The following is a 16,570-nucleotide window of genomic DNA, read 5'->3' on the forward strand; positions in this document are numbered from 1 at the left end:
AAATATGATTTAATTTGGGGTTATTGTTTTTCTATTGGCCCTTAGAATTGACTTTTGGTTGGAATAGAGAATCCTTGTTTTGTGTAGGCAACATGGAGGGGAAAAAAGCATTGGGTTTGAAGAAAGGGATTCAAGTCGTGGCTCTTACCATAGAAAATGTGTGGCCTTAAGCAATTTACTTGCCCTCTCTGGAGGCCTTAATTTCCTCCCTGTAAACTGGTCTCCAAGGTCCCTTTGCAAGCTTCATAGTTCTGTAACTCAGCCATATAAATTCCACTCAGGTACTTGTATTTCGGTATTCTCATATCTCATCTGACAACCAGCTTTTGGCAGCTATAACTGGCCATCTTTGGTATAATGTCCGATGTGATTATTATTTATGAAATCATTCTGTGTTCAACAATAAAATATACGTCTATTAGCATCATTCTATTAATAAAAGCCTTCATGTCACATCCAGCACAGTCACCCTCTCCTTTCCTCCTCCGCCCCGTCTAATGTAATAATTTTACACTGGGGAGGAAACAGAAATTACAAGGTACCCTCTTTAGTGAAATCCTCATGGAATTGCTCACTCCTCATCATCTTGTAGAGCAGTATTTATATGGAATATCTGACTATCGAAGCAATTACACCCACACCCAAAATGACTTTAGAGGATACTTAAGTGCTCCAAAGAAACATTTTATTTTATTTTATTTTTAAAAGCTGAATGGAGAAAAAGACACCCACAGAAGGTGTAATAAGCAATGGTTCTGGACAGGTCGAAATGGAATCTCATTCAGCAAGCTGAGATTTGGCCGAATGGCCACCGAACCGCTTTCTCCTTGTAGTTCTATTCCCATCTTAGGAAATCTGCATGGAGGGAACATCCCCTCTACCCAACACCCGCCTCGAGCTCCCCACTCCTGCCCCCTGCCAAAGACAGCAATTTCGAGCAGTTGTTTTAGAGTGTTCCCCAGGGTTCCAGGGCAATTTTATCTTATCCTGAAGCAATCACTTCCTTGAAGCAGTGCTTTCTACTGCTTTTTAAGCCAGTGGATGAAGGTGGGCTTCACTGAAGCTGGGGGGGTTAAAAAATTCCTCTCTCCACTCATTCAAAAAAAAAAAAGGCAGGAGATTCCTAGGGATAATATCTAGTATAATCAGCTCTGAGTCCAGATCTACCCTTCACACACTTCATAAACAACAGCCCTCTGCCCCATCTTTTCCTCTCTGATGGGAATCTCGGTGGGAAGGGGTAGGGATGAAGGCGGGGAGAGGGGAGGGGGGAGAATGCTGTTTGCAAACATCTTTATCATTCCCAACTGACAGACCTTGCAGAAAGATTTCCGAGGCTGGAAGTCATTCATTGAGGAGGCGAAGAGCTGCTAAGGGCAAATGTCCAGGCTTTTAAGAGGCTATCAGCATTTGAAATAAGCTGCTCCACCTTCCTTAAATCCTAGCCCTGACAGATGCCTGCTAATCCATCCCTCCAGAACTGGGCAGAACCCCAGACGATATCCCTGCCCCAGGGCTCCCCATATTATCTTTCCATAGCCAGCGGGGGAAAATTGAACTGAGTCAGAGAAACCCAACTTGGCTCCCCATCCGAGAAAATGGCCTGCTTCCTTGGGGCCTAACTCATTTTCTCGGGGCTCCTTTGGCTCGGTGCAATTAAGAGCCCAGATGCCGCCCGCCTGGAGCGGTCTGGCTCTTTCCAAACGCACGCACATCTGTCTGTCTCCCCACATCCCCCGGTGGTACTCACGGCAGCTGTCTCAGCTGGAACACATCATCCTCCATGGCAGGCTGCGGTGGGGAGCGGTGTTCTCATGGCCCTTACATGGCGAGGGGATGGAGGGCTGGGAAGGCTTTCAGGAGCGGGGCTGCTGGACAGCTCCCCACAGCTACAAGGATGCAGCTAGGGCACCCTGGAGACAAAGCGGCCGAGGGGAGAGCAGCGGAGGAGGAGGAGGAAGAGGAGGAGGAAGAGGAGGAGGAAGAGGAAGAGGGGGAGGAGGAGGAGGGTAGCGGCAGCAATAGCAGCAGCTGGAGAGGAGAAGAGAGGGGAGAGAAGAGGAGGCTGCTAGATGGAGAGGGGGCGGAGATAGCTCTGCTGCTAGCAGAAACTTGCCCATTCCCTCCCACTCGACTACCCCGCCCCTCCCTTCCTCCCGCCCCCTCTTCTCTCCTCCCCCCTGCGCCCCACCCCCTCACCCCCGCGTTGTTTTTACACTTCAGCTGGGATGTTGATTTTCCTCTGTAGCATCGTATTTTATAAAATGGTTGTCTTGATACGGATGCATCAGAGCCCTGTATAATCTTGTATATTTCTACTTATGTCCTTGTTATTTATCCCTTTAGAATGTAAGCTCCTCGAGGTCAAGGGACGGGGTAGGCTTTCTGCATTCCCAAGTGCTCAGTACAATCCCTAGCAGAAAGGTAGGAAGGAAGGAAGGAAGGAAGGAAGGAAGGAAGGAAGGAAGGAAGGAAGGAAGGAAGGAAGGAAGGAAGGAAGGAAGGAAGGACAGGAAATTATTAAGCTCTTTCCATATGTTAAATACTTTACAAATATTATCTCATTTGATCTTCACAATATCCCTGGGAAATAGATGTTATTATTATCCCCATTTACAATGAAGCAAATGGAGATGTGATAAGTGTGGACATAATGTAGCCAAATTATACATGGTCATACAGCGAATAAATGTTTAATCCAGATTTGAACACAGGTTTTCCTAAAGGCTTAATAAATACTGCAACCTATCTAACATATATAGGACTGCTTGCCATCTTGGGGAGGGGGTGGAGGGAGAGAGGGGAAAAATCGAAACATAAGCGAGTGCAAGGGATAATGTTGTAAAAAATTACCCTGGCATGGATTCTGTCAATATAAAGTTATTATTAAATAAAATAAAATTTTAAAAAAGGCTTAATAAATACTTGCTAATTGCTTAATGAAGACTTTCTATATTTTTGGAAAGAATGTGGACTTGAACAAGAGAAGAACTAATTAAAAACTATAACCCTGTGGGCTGGGTGACGAAGGATAGATTCCGGAAGGCTCAGTTTCCTCATCTTTGAAATGGGGCTAGTAATCCTTGCCTTAAGCTTCTCTCTTGGGGTTGAGATAAAAAGAGCATTTTGTAAAAAATTGAGCTTTATAGAGATGGGAGTTACATCGAGGTAACTACTAGACTGGAGGCAAGTATGACTAGTTCAAATTTCATCACTGTCACTTGCTAGTATGGCACTCCCTCTGGGATATATCTCAATTAATTATGTCAAATAAATTGGAAAGGGGGAACAAAATGTCACCCCCATCTCATATATAGACTACACTAGATTTGGCTTTTAAGATCATAGTATCAAAATGTGGAGACATAAGGAACCTTAGAAGACATATAATTTTTCCACATCATTTTGTAGAAATGGAAATCAAAGCATGGAAAAGTGAAGTGTTTTACTACCTTCCATTCTACATGTGAGGAAACTGAGGTTCAGAGAGAAAAAAAATGATAATATTATAGAATCAGAAATATAGAGTGAAGTGATTTTCACCATAATTTTTTTCAGTAAAGGCTAATTCATTCCTATAAGGCTTACAAAGCAATTTCATAACAATGGCCCCACAGAATAGGTTGTACAAAGATTAATAACCCCATTTTTAGATTAGGAAACCAAGGCTGGGGAGAATTGGCACCATCTACCCAAGAATCAATAGTTAGAGTCAGGAATCGAACTCAGACCTTTCCTGACACCAATGTCAAGGCCAACATTCTTTTTAATAAACCACACTAAGCTTCTAGAGGTAGCAGTGGGTATGGACATATAAGGGGAATAGGAAATAGGAATAGGAAAGAAAGCCCAATTTTAATCTAATTCTAATTGGAATATTGGAAAGAGTCCTAGATCTATTGTCAGGAGAGGTCTACATTCCGCATCTTCACACTAATGCTGGAGTGATGGACAAGAGTCAATCAGTCAATCAACCAGTCAATGGCTATCTATTAAGCACTCACTAATGTGCCATTTTGCTAAACATTGGGGACACATAAGAAGGCAAAATTCCCCCCTTTGAGGAACTCACATTCTAATGAAGAAGACAACATGGGAATAACTAGGTCACTATAAGATATACACAGACTAGAGAGGAGGTAATCTCAGAGCACAAAGCACCAACAGTTGAGGGAAAGTATCTTATAGAAGGAAGGTTTTGATCTGAGGCTTGAAGGAAACTAGAAACACTAATAGGTAAAATTGAAGGAGGAGAGTATCTTAAGAAAAGTCAACAAAACATCATGGAGTTGGGAAATGGGCTGTCTTGTGCAAGAGGGTTCAAAGTAGTTGGATAACGTAAAACCAGAGGAAGGTTGATGGGACTGCCGAAGACCCACCAGCAAGGGCTCGAATGGCAAAAAGCTAAAAATGAAAAAAAACAAAACTGTGAAGATAAAAAGAATGTTAATAGATGGGTAGGAATAGAAAGAGGCAAACTCACCTTGCAGTCACATAGGGAAGATGTCAGTGCTTCTATATGTTCACATTCACATTTAAGTATGATGTCAATATCCACTATTATATATATATATATGTATATGTATATCTATCTATCTACACGCGTAATTATATGTCAATATCCACTATATTATATTATACAATGTGCAATATAATATATAGATAATATAATGTAGTGATATTGACATTTATCTCTATATATACACACATATATATAGATACATATATAGATATAATAGTGGATATTGACATCATGCCTAAAGTTGATATCATGACTGAAGTTTACAAAGCACTTTCTTGAACCTTATCTCCAGTGAGCATCACAACAGTTCTGTTCAAAATCTCAAGTCTTCCAAAATAGCTGTGATTTCAATATGTTGAGTTCCCTACAATAATATAGTTTATAATCTTTCCATGATGTATTTGGATAGGTTCAGTGGCAAAAACATTAAAGTTTACAACAATCCAGTGAAGTCTAATATATGTTTATTATTATACTCATTTTACAGATAAGAAAGCTGATACTTCAAGAAGTAAAGTGATTATTAATAATAATAATTTGTTGTTGTTTAGTCATTTCAGTCATGTCCAATACTTTGGAACCCTATTTGGGGTTTTTTGGCGAAGAAACTGGAGTGGTTTGATATCTTTTTATTCAGCTGATTTTATAGTTGAAGAAATTGAGGCAAACAGGATGAAGTGACTTGCCCAGGGTCACATATCCAGGAAGTATTTGAGGATTTTAACTGGATTTTAATTCAGGTTTTCCTCACTCCAGGCCCAGAACTCTATCTACACTTAGCTACCCTTATAACAAAATATAATGCAATATAGGTTAACATTTATATGGCATTTACTATGGTCCAGGTACCCTAAGTGCTTTTTGATTATTACCTCATTTGTTTCTCACAATTCAGGAGAAAGGCACTATTATTATCCCTGTTTTAGAGATAGTGAAATTGAGATAAACAAAAGAGAAGTGACTTGTTCAGGATCACATAGCTAGTAAGCATCTGAAGTCACATTTGAACTCAGGTTTTTCTGACTCTGTGTCTATTGTTATATCATTGAACCGCTTTCATGCTTATGAGTACACTTTGTAAGGATCAAGGGTGGGATTGAAATCCATCTATTCCAATTACAAGTACATTAATTATGTTGTCACTTAAAGTGACTAATTTTTGAACTGAGGTGGAAATGTGAGTAGAGGGGGTTGCTAGAAATAGAGATTCAGCAACTAGAAATAATTTAATTCCATAAATATTCCTGAAATGCACAATTAAGCATCTGTTATGGGTGTGTGAGTTGAACTGGACTTGTGATATGATTGGGTTAGAAGATTCCTGGTAAAAAAAATCTACAATTCAGATCAGCTCCTACTTTGCTGCTTTACAGCCTTTGGATTGAGAGGGTAAGTGGTTTCCCCAGGATCACACAAGGTTGTCTATCACAGATGGAACTTAAACTGAGGTCTTCCTGAAACTCCAAGGCCAGCTCTTTATTCACTACCTTTTTGTTAGAAATTATTGAGTATATAACACAAAAAAGCCTTTGCCATGGTGAAAGTATATTGAAATTCACATAAGAATTCACAGTCTGAATATAATAGCTAACATTTGTATGACATTTACTATGTGCCAGACACTGTGCCAAGTACTTTACAAATATTTTATTTGATCTTTGAACTCTGGGAGGTAGATGCTATTATTACCCCATTTTATACAAGAGGAAACTGAGGCAAACAAATTAAGTGACTTGCCCAGGGTCATATAGTTGATAAGTATCTGAAGTCACATTTGCACTCAGGTCTTTTTGTCTCCAGATATGAGCTCTATCTACTGCCACTTAGCTGGAGACATAGGATGTCTTGTTGCCAACCACATATACACAATAAATTCAGAGAAAACAATGACCTTGTCCTCTAGATTTAGTTTGTTTCTTTATTTTCCCCCTTTTGTTTGCGTGGTAGACCAAAAGGGACTCAAGGTAGAGAAACTGGGGGACCCAGAATCCAGAGAATCCTTGGTAGTTTTCTAGAAACAGACACTGACTAGAGATTAACAATGGAAATTAAATAGAATGTCACAAGAACTTTCTAACCCTAAGTGCTTATAAGGTCTCTGACTGAGACACTATCCAAGGTGACCACAAAGTTGAGAGGAAAGATTAAACCTGAAGGCATTAATTTGCTAAAGATGTTCTATCTTCCTAAGATCTTAGCGCCTGAACTGAACTATCTTCCTTCTGGAGAAAACATCCATTGGAATAAAGGCTCAGAAAAAAAATGGGCAGTTCTCATAAGAGAAAGAAAAAACCAGTTTCAGGATTTTCCTAAATCCAATGATTGGAAACCTGAGATCTTTGCTTTATTAAAAAAAGATATGCAAAAAGCCTATGGGCTTTAAGCTAAAAACTATGATAGCAAAGCCCATTCTCCTTATGGAGATGAGATCGCATCTCAGCTAAAGTCTCCAGGTCAGAAGACAGAAGCAGTAAGAAGGTCCATACTATTATTCTCAGTCGAGCTACACTTGGCATTGACCAATAGCAACCACTGGACAGGTAGAGCAACATCAATTAGCGATTGTATGAAGTCGTCAGGGAACAATGCCCCACAAAGACTCCATGACATGCCCATATATCTGCTAGAGACTACATACCCAACAGAGACAGTATATCATTCAAGATTAGTGGGGAGCAAGCCCAGGAGGAGCTGTACGATGATGTCACAAGAAGACATTCTAGGCCTGCGGTATTGGAAGCATGAGTTGCTCCTCCACAAATGCCAGAAGCACAGAGTTCTTTATGTGGCTAACCCTCCATGTATTTTTTTCACATGTGTCCATTCTTCTCATTGGTGACACATACTTATGAGAACATGTGCTCCAGATTGACAGGAGAAATTTGTTATTGCTACTTTTCTTGTTATGCTATTTCATGAAATACCTTTGCTTAGAATTAATTGCATCTTCTGGCTGAATAAATCTCTAATATACAGTAAACTACGGTTCTGAAAAGATGTGGGCCCACAGAATACTTCGAATCCAGAGCAGTTTTATCTGAGGAATCCAGAGTCTAATCTAGGGACTACTAAGGGAAGTAGTCCTAGAAATTACATGGTTGTTGAATTAAAATTGTTTCACCAAGTGTGGTGGTAAACCCCTTTGATCCCTACTGCTGGAGAGGCTGGGGTCAGTGAATTAGACTGAGTCTGGGAGTTTTGCATTTCTATGATTAGTCTAGTGCCAAAATGGCGAGTCCCTAACAGCAGAAAGTGGCCAGGTTACTTAAAGAGGAACATACTGGCCCAAGTAAGAAAAATAGTAGGTTCAAGCTTTCATAATGTCAACAGAATATGGGATCACTATCCTTTTGCAACAGGTTAAAAAACAATAAACAAAAAAAGAATTAAATTAACTAGATTTCATACACCAAGCAAATAATGTGGGCAAATCCATAGTCAGAGGATGTACTGGAGCAATGTAAAGGACCATAAAATAGTAAATGGCTTTGACATCATTCAAAAACTAGTGTAGTAGAAACCGTACTTACTAAAAGCATCCAAAATATTTGAGAATTAACCTGGGTAAGGTATATGATTTCTATAATGACAACACAAAATTGAAAATGATAGAAATAAAAGCAAATAATTGGAAGGGCAGTCAATGTTCATAGATTGGATAATATAACAAATAACAAAAATGACAATACTACATAATTGCTCTTCATATCTAATACAATATCAATCAAATAACCAGAGATTTGCAGACAATTATAATGAAGTCTATTTGGAAAAACAAACAGAAAAGAATGACAAGAAGCATGGAGAAGAAAAGAATTAGGCTAGCTTATAAAAAATATGTTGCCTTTTTAATCTATTAAAATCAGTGATAAATTACTTGGAACAAGGCAAAAATAGAGAGATTTATCAATGAAATAGAAGGGAGATATTCCAGACAGCTAACAAAATAGAAACTAAAATTAGTATTTGATAAATTTATAAAAATAGGGACTGGAGAAAGGATTAAATGTTATAAATGTATTGGGAAATTTAATTGGCTTTCAGGTAGGAAACTGGTTTCTACCTATAGCTCATACCATATACCTTAATGAATTCTAGATGGATGATTTAAATATTTTAAAAATACTAAGAAGAAAACAGAATAATATATTTATCTCATTTATAGTAGGGAGATAACTTCCTTCCTCTTCAACTAATTGAAGGAATTATTGAGGAAAGATAGAAATCGCTGATGGTATTAAAATTAAAAAATCTTTACTATAATAGTACATTTTACAGATGAGTAATCATCATAAGACTGGCTTCAGAGTAATTATTTTTTGACAACAGCCATTCTTAAAGACCAACTACTAAGTCATAGAAGGGTTGGGAGAACCATACCCACAAAATCATGTACTTTTCCATTTTAAATGTAACCCATGGTCCATAGCAATCCCAGAATTCTACCTGGGCTCACATAGACCCAAGTCTAAACATGGAAGCTGACCCAAAGAAGACCATTTTTTCTCTTTAGCTGACTGACTCCACCTAGAATTTACTCTAAGAAAATCTCTTGTCAGAATATCTAGGTGGCACTCTGAATAGAGCACCAACCCTAAAGTCAGGAGGACCTGAGTTCAAATGTGATTTCAGACACTTAACACCTCCTGGCTGCGCCATGCTGGGCAAGTCACTTAACCCCAATTGCCTCAGAAAATTTCTTGTCTCTAGAGCTGCCTATCACCCATAAAAGCCCTCAAGGTAGCAAATGCAAATGTGGTATAGAACAATACATTGAAAATATATGAAATTTAAAAGCACTCAAGATCCCATAAACAAATACAAATAATGTCAAAAATCACTTGAATAATCCATCAATTCTCCTTATAAGGGAGCTTACCTAAAAGATAAGACTGGACCAAACCTTCAGTATTCTAGTGGGTTACTTTTTTGTAGAGTCTTATACTCTTCCCAAGACTTGTAGTAGTATAATGTGGTTTAAACTCCTACCTAGGGAGGGAATTGTGCATACACACAGATTTCTTCTTCCCACATCCATCATGAATGGGATCAGTCTCCTGGTGATAGTATGCTTTCTTGGAGAGAGAGAAACAGACATATAGTGACACAGAAAGACAGTAATCGTTACTCATCCTTCAGTCTTTTTTTTTAAATAGTATTTTATTTTTCCAAATACATGCATAGATAGTTTTCCACATTTACGTTTGTAATACCTTATATTCAAATTTTTCTCCCTCTCTTCCCTCCCTTTTCCTAAGAAACCAAGCAATCTGATAAGATTAAACACATGTAATTCTTCTAAACACATTTCCATATTCTTCATGCTGCATGAGAAAAGTCAGATCAAAAGGGGGGAAAGCATGAGAGAAAAAAACAAACAAACAACAACAGAAAGTAGTGAAAATATTATGCTTTGATCCACATTCAGTCTCCAGCTCTGGAGGCAGATGGCGCTTTCCATCAGAAGTCTATTGGAATTCTATTGTTGAAAAGAGCCAAGTTCATTACAGTTCATCATCACATAGTCTGAGTGCTACTATGTATAATGTTTTCTTGGTTCTGCTCACTTCCCTCAACATCAGTTCATGTAAGTCTCTCCAGGGCTTTCTGTATTCATCCTGCTGGTCATTTCTTACAGAACAATAATATTCCATAATAGTCATATACCGCAATTTATTCGGCCATTCTCCAGTTGATGGGCATCCACTCACTTTCCAGTTCCTTACCACTACAAAAAGGGCTGTCACAAGCATTTTTGCACAAGTGAGTCTTTCCCCCTCTTTTATGATCTTTTGGGGATACAGACCCTGTAGAGACACTGATGGATCCAAACAGAGACAACACTGAATCAAAGGGTATGCATATTGTCCAGGACCAATGACACCAGGAAGGTGATGTCTTGACTTGCAAGTGAATTACATTCAAGTGAGGCAGAGCTATACAAAATCATCAGTCTCACTCTATACTGCAGTTTTCTAAGTCTAGCGTCAAGACAGAAGTCAAAACAACTGGCAATGGTCCAGGATGGAATAGGAGACCTTGGACTTGAAAGCTAATATCTTTCTCAGGTCTCTGTCTAATGCAATACCCATCCATTGATGAAGGGTTAGGTAAGAATTGAGATTAAAAAAAGATGGCTTCAGATCGCAATCACAAAAGAATCAATCTGGGAGGGGAAGACCCTCAGTTTCTGGCCAGAACAGAAAACAATTGCTATGTACACTCACTCTAAGTCATCAAAACCCAATGAGTAAGAGAGACTTGAGCTGGGATCTATTATTGACCAATCAATGAAAATCAGAAGTGATTTGGGTTTAGAGGTATAGTCAAGTATTTAAATCATAATAGGCTTTTTCAAAGCCTGTTTTTTTAGAACTACATTTCAAGAAATTATAAATGAAAACTACATGATAGAATTCATTATCCCAGCTTTTTTGGGGGAAATGATAAAATAATTAAATAGGGGGAAAATTTGTCCCCCAAATCCAAGTCACTTTATGAAATATAAGCAATCAAAAACCATATTCCTTTGGACAGAGTACTTACATGTAAAGATATGACTCCATATGTGGACAGAGGGAGAGGAGAAGGAGGATGAAAAGAAAGAAGAAGAAACCTGTCACTATTCAGTGATTTCTTAATTGCCAAGTACAATGGCCTTTTCTCAATCCTTCTTGACCACTGTTTATCCCTCCCGATTTATCCTTATTCTCTTCTCTCTAGTTTTCTGTAACAGTGATCTATCCTGATTCTCCTCTTTGGTCTCCATCCCTGGATCTATGACTAGGTCACTCACAAGGGTCCATGGTAACATTCTGTGTGCCTTCTACAGGCTCTTCTTAGCCCCTTTTCTCTTCCCTTCTTCTCCCTGTTTCATTTGGATTCTCATCATCTCCCATGGATTCAGTTATCATCTCTATGCTGCTGACTCTCAGACCCACTCATCCAACCTTAACTTTCATTCTCATGTCCTCTTGCCTATTAGATATCTCAGTCCAAAAGCAAACTCATTTACTTTTCCTTCATGCTCTAACCTCTTCTCAAATTTCCTTAAATAACCATCAAGGTCAACAGCCACATTGTGAACCTGGGTGTTATCCTTGATTCCATACTCTCTTTTACTCCCCCATAGCCAATCTATTGCCAAGTCTGGTAGATTTTACCTTTGTAACATCTCTTCCATGCATCCCCTTCTCTTCTCTGCCACTGCTAAACTCTGGTACAGCTTCAAACCACCTTATGCCTAGCCTACTACAATAGCCTGCTGGTACTCTCCCTACTACAAGTCTTCCCACTCCAATCCATCCTCTACTCAGCTGTTAAAGGGATTTCCCTGTAGCACAGAGCCAAGCATGTTTTCGTTGTTGCTCAGTCATTTTCCAGCCTCCATGGATTTTCTTGGCAAAGACACTGGATTGATTTGCTACTTCATTTTACAGATGAGGAAACTGAGGCAAACAGGGTTCAATGATTTGTCCAGCGTCACACAGCTAGTTAGTATTGGAAGTTAGATTTGAACTCACGAAAATGAGTTTTTCTGACTCCAATCTCCATCACCAAGCTGTCCCACCATGTTATGCCCATTCAATAAACTCGACTCTCTCCCTCTTAGAAGACATAAAACCCTCTCTATGGAGTTCCAAGTCTTTCATAACCTATCCCCTTCCTACTTTTCCAGATTTCTTTTATTTTATTCTTCTCACCTTTTGCTCCCTATCCTCAACTCTGTAATCCTGAAATACAAGCTCCCTTGCTGTTCCTTGCATAAGACCCTTCCTCTTCTGACCCCAGGCACTTTTGCTGGCTGTCTCCTGGTCCTGTAATGCTCTCCTTCCTCATCCCTCTCTCTTGACTTCCTGGTCTTCCTTTAGGTCCCAACTAATATCCCATCTTTTCCAGGAAGCCTTCCCCACCCCTCTTACTTCCAATGTCTTCCTCTTATTATTTCCAGTTTATCTTATCCATGACCTTGTTTATATACATAGTTTATATATATATGTGTGTGTGTGTGTGTATGTATGTATGTATGTATTATGTCTCCGTGCCTTTTTTCAGTATTCCCAATGTTTAGCTCAGTGCTTGGCATACAATATGTAGTTAATAAGTACTGGTTAAATACTGGTTAACTCACCGCTTCTCAGCAGACCAACAATGGACACGCCCATCTTCATGTAGAGATGTCCTTCATAATTTTCAAGCAAAGCTCCATTTCCTACAGCATCACCAAAATGACCAGAATGGAAGCGAAAGAACATCTTTAGTAGAACATCAGTTCTTTGAGGGCTGGAATTTTTTAAAGTTTTTTTTTCATTCCCAGCACCTAGCTCAGTACCCTGTATATAGGTGTTTAATAAATGTTTATGGAACTGGGCTGAAACTAGAACTCAGTCCAATACCACCCTATTCAACCAATACTTATTCAGCACCTATTTATATGAGACAAAAGGCAATGTGACTTAATGGGTAGAGGACCAGACTGCAGTCAAGAAAATCTGAATTAGAGTATATTGTCCACATGATCTTAGGCAAATGAGTTCATCTTTCAGTTTCCCCAGGTAAATTCTTAAATCTATAATTGAAAAAGGAGTTTTGCAAATCTGTGTTAGTGGAGGGAATCTCCATACTGATGAAATCCTCATCATACTGATGAAAAGGGGAGGATAATAAAGAAAAAATGAAAAACAGGCTCTACCCTTTAGGAGTTTACATTCTATTGGATCCAAAATCCAATGCTCTTTCTGCTATAACAAGATTAAAATCAACTCACTATTTATCAATCCACAAATATTTGTCAAGTACCTGCTATTGCCAGGCACTGTGCTAAAGGCAAATGCTAAGAGCATCTCTACTCATAATGAACTACCATTCTAATGGGGAGATAAAGGGAATGTGTGAAAATATACACATATAAATATGAAGTGAATGGATGCAAATATATGTAAAGTAGTTAAACACAAGGAAATTTGGGATGGAAAGCATCAGCAGTTGGGAGAGATCAGGAATAGCTTTATTTTTGAAGATGGTACTGGATCTGTGCCTTAAAGGAAAAGAAAAAGGGAAGGAGAAAGGGTATTTCAGGGGTGAAGGATGACTAGGGCAAAAACAAGGAGGCAGGAGATGGGAGTGGGTGCCAAAGTCAGGATATGAATAAGCCTAGATGCTATGTGAAAAATAAAGGGGTCAGTTTGTTTGGATCCATGTGTTCAGGAGAAAGAGCAGCGTCCAAGTGAGACTGGAAAGGTAGTTTGGGGTAAAGCTATGTAGGGCTTTAAAAATCTAGGCAGAGGAGTTTATAATTTACTCTAGAGACAAGTTGAGTTGATTCTCAAGCAGAGTCTGATTGTGCCTACTTCATGAGGTCAGATCTCTACGGGCATTGATAATTGGAAGTATGATGCTCTCATAGAATCTCTTCTCATTTCCAAGACAACAGCATTCTGCGCCGTGATCAGTTCTTTCTGATTTTCTGATTCAAAGGGCCTGAGTTAAAATGCCTTCATTTGGGCAAATTCATTTAATCTTTCTCAGTCTCCATTCTTCACCCATAAATCAGCTATGTAATCTTTTAATTCTAAATCTTTGGTCCTATGATCCTATAAGTTGGACACTGGAGCAGGAAAGGAGGTTGAGGGAATAAATTAAGCCCCTTGTTGAAAAGGAAAGAAACACAAAAAAGAAAAGAAAAGAAATAAGCATTTTCCCATTGCCACATGGGATAGATGTCAGTTAGTCTGTTTCAAGAGAGATTCAGAGGGGGAAAGGACCTCTCTGAGCTCAGAAAGATAAGCTACAGAAACCGCTTTAGTAATAACTGTGATGCCTCAGACAGACTGTCCAGATAGCCATAAAGTAAATAACAGGAAGGGGGTGAATTAAGGGCCAATAATTCTGTCAAGAACTTGGGAGAGTGTCATAAACCAGAAGGCTGCTTGAGAGGTCTGAGTTACTGCAGGAACCTTGGGAAGGAATTACAGCCTGAGCTCATCTGTTTAGGGTAAATTTTATCTATACTGACTCCTGACTTCCTCCCCTTTCTGCTTAACTCCTGATGTAGCCAGACCTCACCTGCTACAAAAGGCTATCCAATATGTCTCTAAAGCATTCACTCATTCACCAAGCAGCTATTAAATGTCTAGCATTTTCAAGACCCTATGTTTGTGAAGTTTAAGTATATAAGGATTAATATGCCCATTTTACAAGTAAGAAAACCGACCCTTCAAAAAGCTGGGCATAGTGAGCTGAAAAATAGCAACAGTAGTTGTCTTCAAAGAGCTTACATTAGACAGGGATTACAATTTTCACAAATAAACACAATAGAAAGAAAGGTGGGGTGGATACAAAAGAGAAAGCCAGACAAAGTGCTCTTGTAAAACTGTAGGAGAGAAAGAAGACGTGGAGAGGGAAGAAAGAATTAGGGAAGATTTCTCAGTAGAACATAACAGGGATGGTTTCTGTTTTATCATTTTATTGCCAGCATCTAGTCCAGTGCTTTGCTAATAAATAAATGCTATTGGCATCAAATGAAATGATATTCATATAGTTAAGGACTTGGAGGATGGTGTTGCTCTCAATAGTAATAAGAAAGTTTAAAAGGGGGGAGAGTTTAAGAGGAAAAAGAATGAGTTCCATTTTGGACATATTGAGTTTAAGAAGTCTACTGGATACTCGGTTAGAGATGTATTAAAGGCAGTTGGAGATGCAAGACTGGAGGTCAGCAAAGAGGTTAAGACAGGATAGGACGATTTGAAAATCATCAGCATGGAGAAGGTAATTCAATCCATAGAAACTGATGAGATCACCAAGTGAAGTCATATAGAGCAAGGATTTAATTTTTTTTTCCACTTGACTCCTTTTTGCTCAAGAAATTTTTAAAAATTTGCTTATTAGTTTTCAATATTTATTTTTATATTATTTTAATTTCCATTTTTCTCCTTCCTTTCCTTCACCATCCCCAAGATGGAAAGTAATCTAATATAGGTTATACTTATTATATATATTTCCACATTAGTCATGTTATGAGAGAAGAATTGGAATAAAATATCCCCCCCCAAATTTTTATGTGATCCAGATATAGTTATATAAAATAGGTATACAAATGAAACATTTATTGAAAATAAGTCATAATCTTGTGACCCCCACATTTAGTTATGAGAACCCACATAGAGTTGTGACCCACAGTTTTAAGAAGCTTTGGTATAGAGGGGAAAGACAAGAAAGGCTGGGATAGATCTTATAATTATAGGACAGATATGGAAGATCCAGCAAAAAAAACTGAGAAGCAATGGATCCTTTTTTTTTTTTTTTAGAACACTTACAAATGTGAAAAATTATCTGATTTATAAGGCTTCAGTCTGTGTGCTACAGTAGAAAGAGCATTAAACCTCAGGAGACCAGATTTCTAGGCTCAGTTCAGCCTGTTTAACCTTAGAAAGTCACTTAACCTTCTCAGTCTTCATTTCATTAATTGCTTTGAAAGTGAGTCTGATGAAAAAGAATCTTAACGGTAAAGTATCTGGAGCTTCTGTCACTTCAATTCCACCCAGAAAATATTTATTTAGTAAGCAAATCTGCTTGTTATTTAGTCCTGGACTAGACTCTGGGAATTCAGAGACTAACTGAAAATCAGTTCCTGCCCTCAAATTTACTTTCTATTTAGAGAGGCAGAAAAATAGTCAGCGAATATTTATTTATTAACCCCCTACTATATACCGGGACTTGTACTGGGGATACAATAAAAGTACAAGATCTTCTCTCAAGGGAGAGATAACATAAAGACAACTATGTACATGCAAGATAGAGACAGGAGAAACTGGAAATAATCAAGAGAGAGACACCATTAACATTAAGAGAAATTGGGAAAGGTTTTTTTTTTTAATTAAATTTTTCCAATTATATGTAAAAATATTTTTAGAACTTTGTTTGGAAAGGCTTTTTGTAGAAGATGAGATGTTAATTAGGAGCCAGAGAGGAAAAGGGAGAATATTCCATACAAGCACATATTTATTGAAGCACATAATTATGATATATTTTGAGCAGAAAGAGATCACT

The 16,570-nt window shown here is 38.5% G+C and overlaps 1 protein-coding gene across 1 annotated transcript in view; it reads right to left on the reverse strand.

Annotated features, from left to right (window-relative positions):
* The window catches only part of SVOP (SV2 related protein), a 54,357-nt gene extending 52,238 nt beyond the window's left edge, over nt 1–2,119 (reverse strand). The window contains exon 1 of the mRNA XM_051972981.1: nt 1,751–2,119. Coding sequence (XP_051828941.1) covers nt 1,751–1,785 — 35 coding nt within the window. The 5' untranslated portion in view covers nt 1,786–2,119. The remainder of the gene's footprint in view (nt 1–1,750) is intronic.
* Nucleotides 2,120–16,570: the final 14,451 nt, after the last annotated feature.

This window comes from Antechinus flavipes, chromosome 1, assembly GCF_016432865.1.
Source record: "Antechinus flavipes isolate AdamAnt ecotype Samford, QLD, Australia chromosome 1, AdamAnt_v2, whole genome shotgun sequence".
In the NCBI taxonomy this organism is placed as follows: domain Eukaryota; kingdom Metazoa; phylum Chordata; class Mammalia; order Dasyuromorphia; family Dasyuridae; genus Antechinus; species Antechinus flavipes.